We start from the raw sequence: 12,870 nt of genomic DNA on the forward strand, positions 1-12,870 counted from the left end.
AGCTGGTATGAACTTTTTTTTTTTTTTTTTTTTTTTTTGGTTTTTCGAGACAGGGTTTCTCTGTGTAGCTTTGCGCCTTTCCTGGAACTCGCTTTGGAGACCAGGCTGGCCTCGAACTCACAGAGATCCGCCTGCCTCTGCCTCCCGAGTGCTGGGATTAAAGGCGTGCGCCACCACCCCCCGGTGAACTTTTTTTTTTTTTTTAAACTAGCACTTTGGCTTTCTTTTTTTAATATTTAAAAATGATTTTCTTTTTATTTTATATGCATTGGTGTTTTGCCTGCCTGCATGTCTATGTGAGGGTGTCGGATCCCCTGGAACTGGGGTTACAGACAGTTGTGAACTGACATGTGGGTGCTGGGAATTGAACCTAGGTCCTCTGGAAGAGCAGCCAGTGCTCTTAACTGCTGAATCATCTCTCCAGCCCCTGTTATTAACATCTTGAGATCCACCCACATGGTTGCGTGTCAAGTTTTTGTTGTGAAGCCAAATTCTGTGGTATAAAAGATGGACTGGTTATTTAACCACCCACCCTTAGGAGGCCATTTTTAGTTTTTGCCTTTATAGATGAAGCTGCTGTAAATGATCATACACACATTTTTATAAGGAAATAAAAACATCTAATTTTCTGGAGTAACTCCTCATGAGTACACTTTCAGAGACATATGGTAGCACATGATTAAAATATTTTTTAAAGAATTTTTTATTTTTATGTATATACATTTTGCCTGCATGCATTCCTGTGCACCACATGTGTACAGTGTGCTCAAAGTTCAGAAGAAGGCATAAGATCCCTTGGAACAGGAGTGCAAAAAGGTTGTGACCCACCAAATAGGTACTGGGAACTGAACCCAGGTCCTTTTCAGCAGTAGTATGCATTCTTTTTTTTTTTTTTTTTTTTTTTTTTTGGTTTTTTGAGACAGGGTTTCTCTGTGTAGCTTTGCGCCTTTCCTGGATCTCGCTTGGTAGCCCAGGCTGGCCTCGAACTCACAGAGATCCGCCTGGCTCTGCCTCCCGAGTGCTGGGATTAAAGGCGTGCGCCGCCGCCGCCGCCGCCGCCGCCGCCGCCGCCGCCCGCCGCCGCCGCCCGGCCAGTAGTATGCATTCTTAACCGTTGAGCCACACTGAAGGGATACAACATTTCCTGCAGGGTATCTCCTGGTGGTGGAGTTGCCTGGTCAAAGCAATGTGTATTTACTTGTAACAGCTGCTGCCAAATTGCCTTCAAGGAGGCAGAATCATTTTATAGTCCCAGCAGCAATGAACAAGAACGTTTTTGTTTTTGTTTTTTTAAATCCAATCCAACATCTACAAAATAGAATTCCACCGTAATTTTCATTTGTATACTTGATATTATGCAATGGTCAATTATCTTCCCATTTACTTAAAAGCCACTTGTGTTTCATTTCTATTAACTGTGTGTTCATATCCTTGCCCATTTAATATATTGTTTTTAAATCAGTGTTTAATAACAAAGATGCTGTTTTTCTATGTTCATTTGGTCAAGACCTGGGTCAGAGACAGAAGGCCCTGCACTCCCAATCACACAGCAACTCTCTCCGAATTAACTGCTGCAGAGGAAGGATCCCTTTATGCTCTTCCTAGCACCCCACACCCCTCCCACAGGTCGCCCTGCACTCCGTTAGGTTCATCTGGCCTGCTCCAGCTGTGCCTCCTTCAGGGTCCATCCTACTCCCACCTCTCTCATTCCGGTGCGCACTCTGAGTCACACTCTCAGGTCAGCCTCTTCAGACCTGCAGCTTGTGTCCCTGCAAGGCTGGCCTGACCCTTGCCCAGGAGCCTAGCTTCCTGCTCCACCCACTTGCTGTGTGACAGGACAGGGTGTCTTGAGTGTTTCCCATTCTCCCGTCGAGGAGTGACTGAAAGCATGCTCCAGAATTGTTCAGGCACCCAGGCCCCTGTAGTTTGGGGCAGACCAAGGCCCCTTCTCTTTCCAGTTGACACATTTAGTTTTTTTGGGAGAACAAAAGAGTAAACACACAAATGTCAATTAGGTGCAAACAAGTGAGTTAAGGGAGCAGAAGGGTCTCCTTTGCTCTGGGGGCTCAGGGGAGCTCCCCCAAGAGTTGAATACTTAAAAAAGGTGTTACAGACTGCGGGCTGACAGCTCTTCCAAAGTGAGAGCAGGGAAATCCTGTCTTTTTTGTCACTTGTGAAAACTGAAGGCAGAAGCAGCCTGTGATCTCTGCAGCTTCAGATGAGTGGGGGCATGGAGAGGACCAGTTTGGTCCTGGCCCATGTTCCTGCTGTGGGCTGGGAAAAATGAATGCAAGATTGCCCTAGCGGTTACTAGAGCACCCATTGTGCGCCAGGTTCCAAGGAAGCTACTCCACCTACTCTACACACAGCCCCTCCTAGACCTCATTCTTTACTTTTCGTTTTTTTGAGACAGTGTCTCATAGTAGCCCATGCTGTCCTGAAACTCTCTTAAGCAGCTTTGGCTGTCTCCCGACTCGCATCAATCTTCCTGCTTCAGTCTACCAGAGCTAGAATCACAGGCAAGCTTTTCACTTTTTTTCCAGAAGCCTTGGAGGCTGCTCCGGAGTCCTGCAAGAAACCTGTTCGGTGTTCTAGGCTAAGAAAGACGCACACTTCCGGGGAAAAGAAGTTTCGGCGTGCAGGTCGGCTGGTTTTCTTGAAGCAAGGGCGGGGGGGGGGGGGGGAGAGGCAGTCTGCTCCATCGCCCGCGGGTCTCGGGGACAAAGGCTGAGGGGCCCAGCGCTCCAGCCGGCCCCTGCCCCAGTGAACTTTGGAGCTACCGGCTGCAACCTCGGGCTCAGGCACCAGACCGCGAGTCACCAAGGCTGGGAGCCCACGCTGCAGCCAGCACAGAAGAACACAGTGGGGTGCATCGAAGTCGCTCGTGTCCCAGCCCCTTCCCACTCTTTGCCTCGCCGCCTCGCTCTTTCCAACTTCTTGGACCCCCTCCCCACGTTTTGTCCCTCACCTCCCTATCCCCATCGAACTCCTTGCCCCCCACTCTTTGCTACTCCAGCTCCCGTTTCTTGTCCCTCCCACTCTCTGTCCAACTTCACGCACCCCTATCTCCCGCTCGCCCCGCCCCTTGCCCGCCCCTTCACCCTCCCCCCCCCCCCCCCCCCGGCCTGGGGCTCTGGTGCTGGGCGAACATGGCGGCTGCGGTCGGGCGGGACACCCTACCTGAGCACTGGTCGTACGGCGTTATGTCGGGACGGCCGCGTCTTCTTTATTAAGTGCGCGAGGGGCGGCAGCACTCGGGTCGGGGCGTGCGCTGGGGGGCCGGGGCCCGGGGCGGGGGGGGGGGGCGGTGGCGCTAACAGGTGCACGTCTCCCGCAGTGACCAGCTCCGCTGCACGACTTGGCTGCACCCGCGTACCGGCGAGCCCGTCAACTCGGGTCACATGATCCGCTCAGGTGGGCCCGGGGACAGCGGAGGGGTGGGTGGGGTGACGGGGGCGGGGGGCGCCACGGCCGCGCGAGTTTGACCGACTTTTCTCGCCTTCCCGCAGACTTGCCGCGCGGCTGGGAGGAGGGCTTCACGGAGGAGGGCGCCAGCTTCTTCATCGAGTGAGTAAGCCCGCATCGCGGCCGCACCTGACTCGCTCCTCCGCAGCCTTGGCGGGCTGGGCGCTCAGGGTTGTGTGCCCGAAGGTGGCGGGCTCGGGGACGGCTGGGCACCGGGGTTCGCAGCGCCGCAGGGGGCCTGGCCCGGTCCCGCCCGCCCGCCCGCCCGCCAGCGGCCGAGCCAGCGCCAGCAAACTCCACGGCTCCCGGGACACGCCTACCCTCGGGGCAAGCGTTGGGCACAGTGGCGGGTGTCAGGGAGTAGGGCTCGTGTGGCTCGGGAGTGTGGCCTCAGGGCTTGGGCGTGGGGGAGGGGGAAGAGGGGCCGCGACGCTAGTGGAAGGTGGTGTCTGGCCGCGCTGGCTGGGATCGCCAAGGAGAGTTGGAGCGCGACCCCGGTGGCTGCATCCTTGCTCCTCAGGGATGGGATGGGGGTGGGGCTCCCGGCCAGCCAATGAGATTCCTGGAACTCTAACCGCGAGTCTTCGGCGGGCGCCCAACGCAGATGAACGCGGACTGCCGGCTCTGCCTGGGCTAGTAGAATGGGAGCTTTGGCGCCCGAGCCGCGGGGTGCTGCTCCACCAGTTACTCTGGGTCTGTTGGGCCCTGTGGATCTGCTCTCGAAGCCATAAGGGACACGCGTACAGTCTTAATCTTTCCCGCTCGGGGAAGGCGCCTGTGTTGCCGCGTTCCTCGCTCTGCTACCTGTGGTTCTTGGGAGTCAGAACTTGCCTTTGATCCTTTGCCCCACTGGCATAGAGTAGGAGCTTGGTAAATGTTTGTTTATCGAATGAATGAACTAGCCAAAGGTCTTCCGGCCGGTGGTTTGACTGGCACTAGGTGTACTGTGGGGGGCCGTGATTCAGAATTCATTTCTACACCAACTTGGAAACACTGTTTAGACCTGGATCAGAATATGTGAAGAAAGTCCTCGAGCCTCCTTCCCCGCTTGGGACTCTTGTGTAGTGGCTGAGACTGATGGATGAGATTTATGGAGGGGAGGTGTTCACTGTTCCTGCTCGCTGATTTGAAGCCGGCAGGAGGAAAGGAAACAAAGAGTGAGCAATAATAATAGTGGGTAGCAGCGACTGCTGTGCAGAAAATTAACATGAGAGGATGCGATTTGGAATGATTGGATGACTTGTTGGATTGGAAGGTCATGATGACTTTTTCTGAGCAGGTGACATTTGAAGTTTGAATGACGAAAAGGATCCTTGCTGTGATGACCACTAGGGGCAAAACATTTCAGAAAAAAAATGTTTTAAGACACAAAACTCTTCAAGTTCAGTGAGCAAAGAGGCTCGTGTGACTTGAAGGTGACCAAGGGAGAGTGTCAGTAAAGGGGGTCACAGGTAGGGAGGTAAATGATGAAGCTGGACTGAGGTAAATGGCTGATAAGCTATATTCTGAGCCCAAGGAGAACTCAGAGGTTTTTAAACGGGAAAGTGGCATGCTATGCTTTGCAATTTTAGGAAGAATGGGGTCTGCGTGGACAGCTGTGCCAGGGAGGCAGGGGAGCAGTAGGAGGCTGTGGCTAGTGGAGAGTGGAGCACAGAGATGGAGAACAGTCGTTAGATTCAGGCTGTGCTTTGGATGTAGTGTTTACAGACCTTTCTAATGGATCAGATGCTGTCTGAGAAAAAGAACATTCAAAGATGACTCGTAGGGACATAGTTCATAAAGTGTTTGTCACACAAGCATGAGGACTTCGTGTTAGATCCCATAAAAATCCAGTGTAGTCACATGCAGTTGTAATCCTAGCTCTGGAGAGGTGGAGACAGGAAAATCTAGGGCTTGCTGGCCAGTCATCCTAGCCTAATCTGTAAACCCCAGGTCCCAGTGAGAGGCGCTGTCTCAAAAAACAAGGTGGACATCTGAAAAACAACACATGAGGTTGACTTGGCTTCTGGCTTTTATATTCACATGTACACACACACACACACACACACATATATATATATATATATATACACACACACACGCATACATGCACATGTGCGCCTGTACACACAAGAACACATAAGTACACATGTACACACTCACACATGCACACAGATGACTCCTAGAGGTGAGAGTACCTGACAGGTGGTGCCCATATCTTTAAGATGGGAATGCTGGGGGAGAAACAATCTTGAATAGATGATTAAAAAAAAAGATGTATGCCAGGTGGTGGTGGCACACACCTTTGATCCCAGCACTCGGGAGGGAGAGGCAGGCGGATCTCTGTGAGTATGAGGCCAGCCTGGTCTACAGAACAAGTTCCAGGACAGCAGAGAACCCTGTCTTGAAAAATAATAACACACAAAAAGATCTTATTTTGCTGTTTTACATTTAAGATAGGAATATAGCATATAGATCAGTGGTTCTCAACCTGTGGGTCATGACCCCGGGGGGGTGTGTAACAACCCTTTCACAGGGGTCACCCTAAGACCATGAATATTTACATTACAACTCCTAGTAGGAAAACATGGATGTTTACACTACAGTTCATAACAGTAGCAAAATTACAGTTAGAAAATAGCAATGAAAATAGTTTTGTGGTTGGTGTCACCACAACATGAGGAATTATATTAAAGGGTCTCAGCGTTTGGAAGGTTGATATAGATGTATGAATCTGAAGCTTGGGGTTGAGAGTGAGAGAGGTTTGCAGATACCCCATTTGTAGATAACAGTTGTATGATGCCATGAGGAGTAGATGATGTCATCAAGGACAAGTTCAGACCAAGAAATTCTGTCCTGGTTTGCTTTCTGTTGCTGTGATAAACACCACAACCAAGAGCATGGTGAAGGAAATTGGGGAAGAAAAGAGTTTATTTCAGTTTATACTTCGGGTCAGTTCATCAGTGAAGGAAGTCAGAGCAGGAACTGAAGCAGAAGCCTGGAGGAAGGCTGCTTATTGACTCACTCTGGCTTGCCAGCCCAGTTTTCTTATGCTCACCTGTCAAGGATAGTATGGTCCACAGCAGGCTGGGCCCTCCCACATCAATCACCAATCAAGACAATTTCCCACAGACATGCCCACTAGAGGCAATTCTTCAATTGAGGTTCTTTTTTTCCCAGGTTACTCTGGTTTGTGTCAAGTTGATTATAGAAACTAACCAGTACAATGCTCTTAGCCTGGGGACGTGCAATGTTTGAGGTTGGGAAAGAGGTAAACTTAAGAGGAGAGACTGAGAAGGTAAGAAGATGTGTTGTAATTGCACGTTTCCTGTCCCAAAGGCCAGGTCCCAAATAACTGACTCAGAAGCTAAATATGAATTATACATGCTCAGCCAATAGCTCAGGCTTGTTACTAGCTAACTCTTACATTTTAAGTTAACCCATATCCCTTATTTATGTTCTGCCATGTGGTGGTACCTTTATTAGCATGGCATGTTCATTTCCTGTTCCCTCTGCTTCTCGCTGGTGACTCCTGACTCTGCCCTTCTCCTTCCCATCATCCTTAGTTTGGTTGCCCACCTATACTTCCTGCCTGGCTACTGGCCAATCGGCATTTTATTAAACCAATTTGAGTGACAAATCTTTACAATGTACAAAAGAATTATTCCACAGCAGATGTATAGTCATAGGAACCTCTAGTACATAGCTGACTGGAGCCCATGGCAGAGAAAGTAGGTAAGAAATACCTGTCCAGGAAGGACATCACATCTTCCTGGGAGTTTTGTTGCAAAGAGGCGTCTAGACATTGGCTAACAGCTCGGAGTGTGTGGGTTGAGGGAGGGGTTTTCTCTTTTCAGGGGAAGATTGTACAACATCTTTTGTTCTGGTGGGAGAAGGAGAAATAGATGGTGTAGGTAAGAGACTGGGCAGTTGCTGGAGCAGAGTTTCTGTGGAGGTGAGAGGGAGAGGTCCAGGTCTGTATCACAAGGTCACCTATTGGGGTAATGAGGAGAGGTTGTGAGCAGTGTGCAGTACATCTTGAGCTGGGATTTGTGCAGTCTGTAAGACTCCAGGCTGTTGTCCCCAGCATCCGGCTTTCATCCCTGTTGTAACTCTTCTTTGGTAATTCTGTCCCCCCATCTGAATCCTCCCATACTTTCTGGAAGGCCTACCCACAGCAACATTGATAATGGCTCCTACCATCAGAGGCTGCTGGTGTCTACATGCTGGGATCCTGTGGTAGCTGCTGTGTTTTCTACATGATAATTTCTGAAGAGGCCTCCAGATTTGGGACTCATTATCTTCCTCCTTGCCCCACAACCCATGAAGTTTTGCATTTATATGCTTTCTAAAAAATTTGTGTTTTTTTAAACAAGTTATTACATTCTAAGAGTGTGTGGGTTTTTTTGTGTATGTGTGTGTGTGTGTGTGTGTGTGTGTGTGTGTGTGTGTGTATGTGTGTTGGTGTGCCATAGTGTGTAATTGGACATTTCCTGTCTCAACCACTTGTTCACAAATACCCACCAGCCACTTCCCAAATTACCACACAGAGGCTTATATTAATTATAAACGTTCGGCTGATAGCTCAGGCTTATTACTGACTAGCTCTTACACTTAAATTAACCTGTAATTTTTTTTTTTTTTTTTCAAGACAGGGTTTCTCTGTGAAGCTTTGGTGCTTTTCCTGGAACTCGCTCTGTAGCCCAGGCTGCCCTTAAACTCACAGAGATCTGCCTGCCTCTGCCTCCTGAGTGGTACACCACCACTGCCCAGCAACCTGTAATTCTTATCTATGTTTAGACAGGTGGCTTTGTACCTTTTCTCAATATGACATTCTCATCTTGCTTTTCTGCATTTGCTGGTGATTCTCTGACTCTGCCCTTCTTCCCAGCATTCTCCTAGTCTGGCTTTCAAGCTCAATCTCTTTCTGCCCAGCTATCAGCCAATCAGCTTTTTATTAGCAAATGAGAGTAATCCATATTCATAGTGTAGAGAAGGATTGTTTACAGCAGTAGTGTACTATGGGGTGTGTAGAGGTTAGAGGACAATCCTGGGGAGTCTGTTCTCTCATTTCATCATGTGGTTCCTAGAGAAGGGAGATCAAACTCAGGTCATTGTCAGGGTTGGTAGTGAGTACCTTCTGCTTGCTGAGCCGTCTGCCTGGCCCTGCATGCTTTCTTAGACTGAGAATTTCTGGATTTGTCAATAAAGTCTGAGAGATAGAACCGAGTCATGGCTGAATGTTTCCCCAGTGGACAGGAAAAGTGTGTGGTATTTTCAGGATACAACGATTGTTCCTGGTACTTAACAGAGGTATTTTGTTTTTCTTTTAATTTTTGACAAAGCCGTACATGTTTGCCTTAGTTAGTTTCTTTCCTGTCGCTGTGATCAAATGCCTGGACAGGAATAATTTATTGAAGGAAGGTGTCTTAGTCACTGTTCTCTTTTGTGAAGAGACACCGTGACCATGAGCAACTCTTCTAAAGGAGAGCATTTAATTGAGGACTTGCTTACAGTTTCAGAGGGTCAGTCCATTATTTTCATGGCAGGGAGCATGGGGCAAGCATGGCGCTGGAGCAATAGCTGAGAGCTACATCCTGATCCATAGGGAGAGAGCCTGGGCCTGGCATGGGCTCTTTACTCCCACACATTTCCTCCAGGAAGGCCACAACTCCTAATCCTTCTAATCCTTTCAAACAGTTCCACTCCCTGGTGACTAAGCATGCAGAAATGTGAGCCTGTGGGGGCCATTCCCATTCATATCGCCACAGAAGGGCTTATTTTGGCTCACAGTTCAAGGTTACAGTCTTTCAAGGCTGGGAGTCAGCATGGCAGGAATTGAAGGAGCTGTTCACACTGCACTAACAGTCAGGAGGAAAGCGCTTGCCCCACTGGCTTTCTGCCTTTCCAGCCCAGGAATAGTGCTTCTGACTTTTGGGGGGCTCTTTCTGCTTCAGTTTACTTAATCCCAGTAATCACTCACAGGCATGGTCAGAAACTAATGCAATTTGAATGAATAAATAAATCACAGATCTTCCTGGAAGCATGTTTCCCAGATGATTCCAGATCCTGTCAAGTTGTATAATGTGTTCTGAGCATATTCGTCCCCCATTATTCTTCCTACCCACTCCCATTCCCTCTGGATCCCTTCTTCCTCACAAGTCCCCTCCTCCTTTCATGGTTTGGTTTTTGTTTGTTTTTTAATTTCTTTGGAATATGGAGGCATGACCCCAGGGGATAGCACATACTAGACAAGTGTGTTCCTTCCAAGCCTTGCCCCCAGTTTTCTGAGACAAGATCTTGCTGTGATCCTTAGACTGGTCTTGAATTCAGAATCCTCCTGTCTCCATCTCCCGAGGCCTGGGATCACAGGTGTGTGCCACTGTGTCCTGTGTAGCAGAGATTTTGATCTAGAGTCTGTTTCTTGAGGCAGAAAACCCTGAACTATGAAATGGGGATTTTAGTTTATTTCTGCACTTTTGGCTACATTTTGCATTAATGATTCTCCCAACTGCAGGTAAAGTAGTCCAGACATCCCCTTTAAGAAAAGATTTTGTGGCCAGGTGGTGATGGCGTATGCCTTTAATCCCAGCACCTATGTGCGTTGGTGGTGTTCAGCTTTCTACAGGCCCACATTGGGATGCCAAAATGTTGTTGGCTGTTTTTGCTCTTAGCTCTTTGGGGGCCCTCCACCCAGCTCCCAAATAAATCACACATGAAGGCTTATTAAATGCCCAGCCTTAGCTTGGCTTGTTTCTTTTTTTTTTTTCTCTTAATCAATTATTTAGTTTTGAGGCAAAACATGTGGCAGTAAGAAGACTCTGATACCATGATTTTCATAATTTATATCCAGAGATCCAAGAAAACACTAATTATTTTGATAATCTTAAAAAAGAAGTTTTAAAAATTTAAACCCGTTTAAACTATTAGTCATTATAACATCTTTAAAAACAAATCATGTAAGAAGTTGACACTATTGAATTCTGATTAGAGCCTCTGTGTGTCAGAGTTAAACAACATGGTCACAAATCTGTAATCAGATCTGTGCTTCTTCTTATAATGAAATAAATAAATAAAGAATGTGGAAGAGAAAACATGAAGGAGATGGAGAGAGTACTGTTGTGTGTGACCATGTATGATGGCAGGCTCTTTTGTAGTTTATGCCTGGAGCACACTGTAAAGGCAAGTCCTTCCATTTTAAAGAGAGATTCAGAGGTGAAATGTCACAGAGCTCACTGCTGTTAGAAACCAGTGCTCACACGCTTGTTCCAGTTACCTTTTAAATAAAAGCCATGGATTCTGAGCTGCCGGTGCTGACAATCAGTGCTAGTGTTTGTGGGGTACTTACTAGGAACGAGGCAGTGCTCTAAACCCCACATAGCACCTCCTTCCGTGCTCAGCTTGGCTTGTTTCTTGCCACCTTTTCTTAACCTAAATTAGCCCATCTACCTTTTGCCTCTGGGCTCTTTCCTTTTCTTATTTTTGTGTATCTTACTTTCACTCTTAATCCATGGCTGGCTGTGTAGATGGGTGGCTCCTTGATCCCTCTTGCTCTTCTTTTTCTCCTCTCAGATTTCTCTCTGCCTGCCAGCCCTGCCTATACTTTCTCCTGCTTCACTATTAGACCATTAGGTGTTTTAGACAGACAAAGTAACACAGCTTCATAGAGTTAAACAAGTGCAACATAAAAGAATGCAACACATCTTTGCATCATTAAACAAATACTCCACAGCATAAACAAATGTAACACATCTTAAAATAATATTCTACAACACATTGGTATTTTGCTTGCAAATGTATGTCTGTGTGAGGGTGTCAGATCTTGGAATTACAGGTAGCTCAGCTGCCATGTGGGTGCTGGGAATTGAACCTGGGTTCTCTGAAAGAGCAGTAGTCAGCGCCCCTAACTGCTGAGCTACCTCTCCAGCCCCCTTTCGTCGTCGTCTTCTTCTTCTTCTTCTTCTTCTTCTTCTTCTTCTTCTTCTTCTTCTTCTTCTTCTTCTTCTTCTTCTATGATTCATTTATTTTCAATTTATATGAATTGGTGTTTTGCCTGCATAGGCTTTGTGAGTGTATTGGATCTCCTGGAGCTGGAGTTGTGAGCTACCATGTGGGTGCTGGGAATTGAACTTGGGTCTTCTGGAAGAGCAGCCAGGGCTCTCAACCATTGAGCCACCTTTCCAGCTCCTGGTCTTATTGACACAAGGTCTCACTGTATAGCTCTGACTGTCCTGGAATTCACTTTGTAATCTTGAAACTCACAGAGATCCACCTGCCTCTGCTTCCTTAGTACTAGGATTAAAGATGTGTGCTTGGCCTTAATCTTTTTTTTTTTTTTTAAGACAGGCCTTGCAGTGTAGCCCAGGCTGACCTTGAACTTTGTAGCTCCCTAAGAGCTAGTTAAGCACCACATGATGCTAATTTCATCTTTTTGAGTTCTTGGGAAAATCCAGGAACTGCTATTGCTATTCATAGTTGTTGTCTGGTTTATTTACAGCTGTAGCCCAGCTGGCTCGGAATACATAATATTTCCCCTGCCTCAGCTTTGCTAGTGTAGGATTATAGGCACATATCACTGTACCTAGCTTTTTGTTTCATTTTGAGACATAGCCTCATGTAATGAACCTAGGTGCTCAAGCATGTTAGGCAAATACTCTCTCACTGAGTTGCCTAGGCTAGCCTTGAACTTGCAATCTTGCCTTAGTTTCCAAATAGTTGGGATTTTACAGGTCTGAGCCATAGGCCCAGCTCTAGGGCCGCTCTATGAATGATCCTCCTGCCTGAGGCACTTATGTGATGGGGGCTGGAGGGTGGGGGGACAGGGACACCACACACCCTGCTTAAAGGCTGCTCCTTGAGGGCAGACCTGTTCACTGCTTCTGAGGCTTGGCACCCAATCCATCTGTCCTTATTTATGGAAGAGGCTATGTCCCCAAGAAACCTTGGGTGATCATTAAGTAGTCCAGGCTTTTAAAATTCCTGGCTAGAGAGGAGACTTGTGTATGGAACAGAAGCAGGGAAGCCAGGAGTGGGCCTGTTGGGGCTGGTGTTCGGACCCAGACATCTTGGATGTAGTTACTCATTGTCAGCAGCAACACTCAAAGCAGGAACCTGGCCAGTAGAGGCTCAGGCAGCCTTTTCTGCCTGCTTGGTCTCTTGAGCTCAGCTCTTCACATCTGGGGATTTTTTTCCTCACGTATTGGCCATTGGACTAGACCCCCTCTTTCCTTGGCTTCCCTTGGCATCTTCTGACTTTGCTCCAACGTCCTGACAGGGGCCAGCTGATTACACAAGGTGCCACCTAGCTTCAGGCCCTCCAGCCTTATCTTGGGGGACTTGTGGGGCCATCCTGTGCAGGTGCCATTCCCTAGGTAGTAGGACTTGGGAAAGACACACTGAAGGCTTGGAGTGAGCTGATTTTTCATT

General features: G+C 47.9%; 1 protein-coding gene across 1 annotated transcript in view; it reads left to right on the forward strand.

Annotated features, from left to right (window-relative positions):
* Positions 1 to 3,149: 3,149 nt before the first annotated feature.
* Plekha7 (pleckstrin homology domain containing A7) overlaps positions 3,150 to 12,870 on the forward strand; it is a 187,929-nt gene continuing 178,208 nt past the window's right edge. The window contains 4 exon segments of the mRNA XM_028884573.2: positions 3,150 to 3,203; positions 3,205 to 3,233; positions 3,338 to 3,414; positions 3,510 to 3,567. Of these exon segments, the coding sequence (XP_028740406.1) occupies positions 3,150 to 3,203; positions 3,205 to 3,233; positions 3,338 to 3,414; positions 3,510 to 3,567 (218 nt within the window).

The sequence above is a fragment of the Peromyscus leucopus genome, chromosome 1, assembly GCF_004664715.2.
Source record: "Peromyscus leucopus breed LL Stock chromosome 1, UCI_PerLeu_2.1, whole genome shotgun sequence".
NCBI classification, from domain to species: domain Eukaryota; kingdom Metazoa; phylum Chordata; class Mammalia; order Rodentia; family Cricetidae; genus Peromyscus; species Peromyscus leucopus.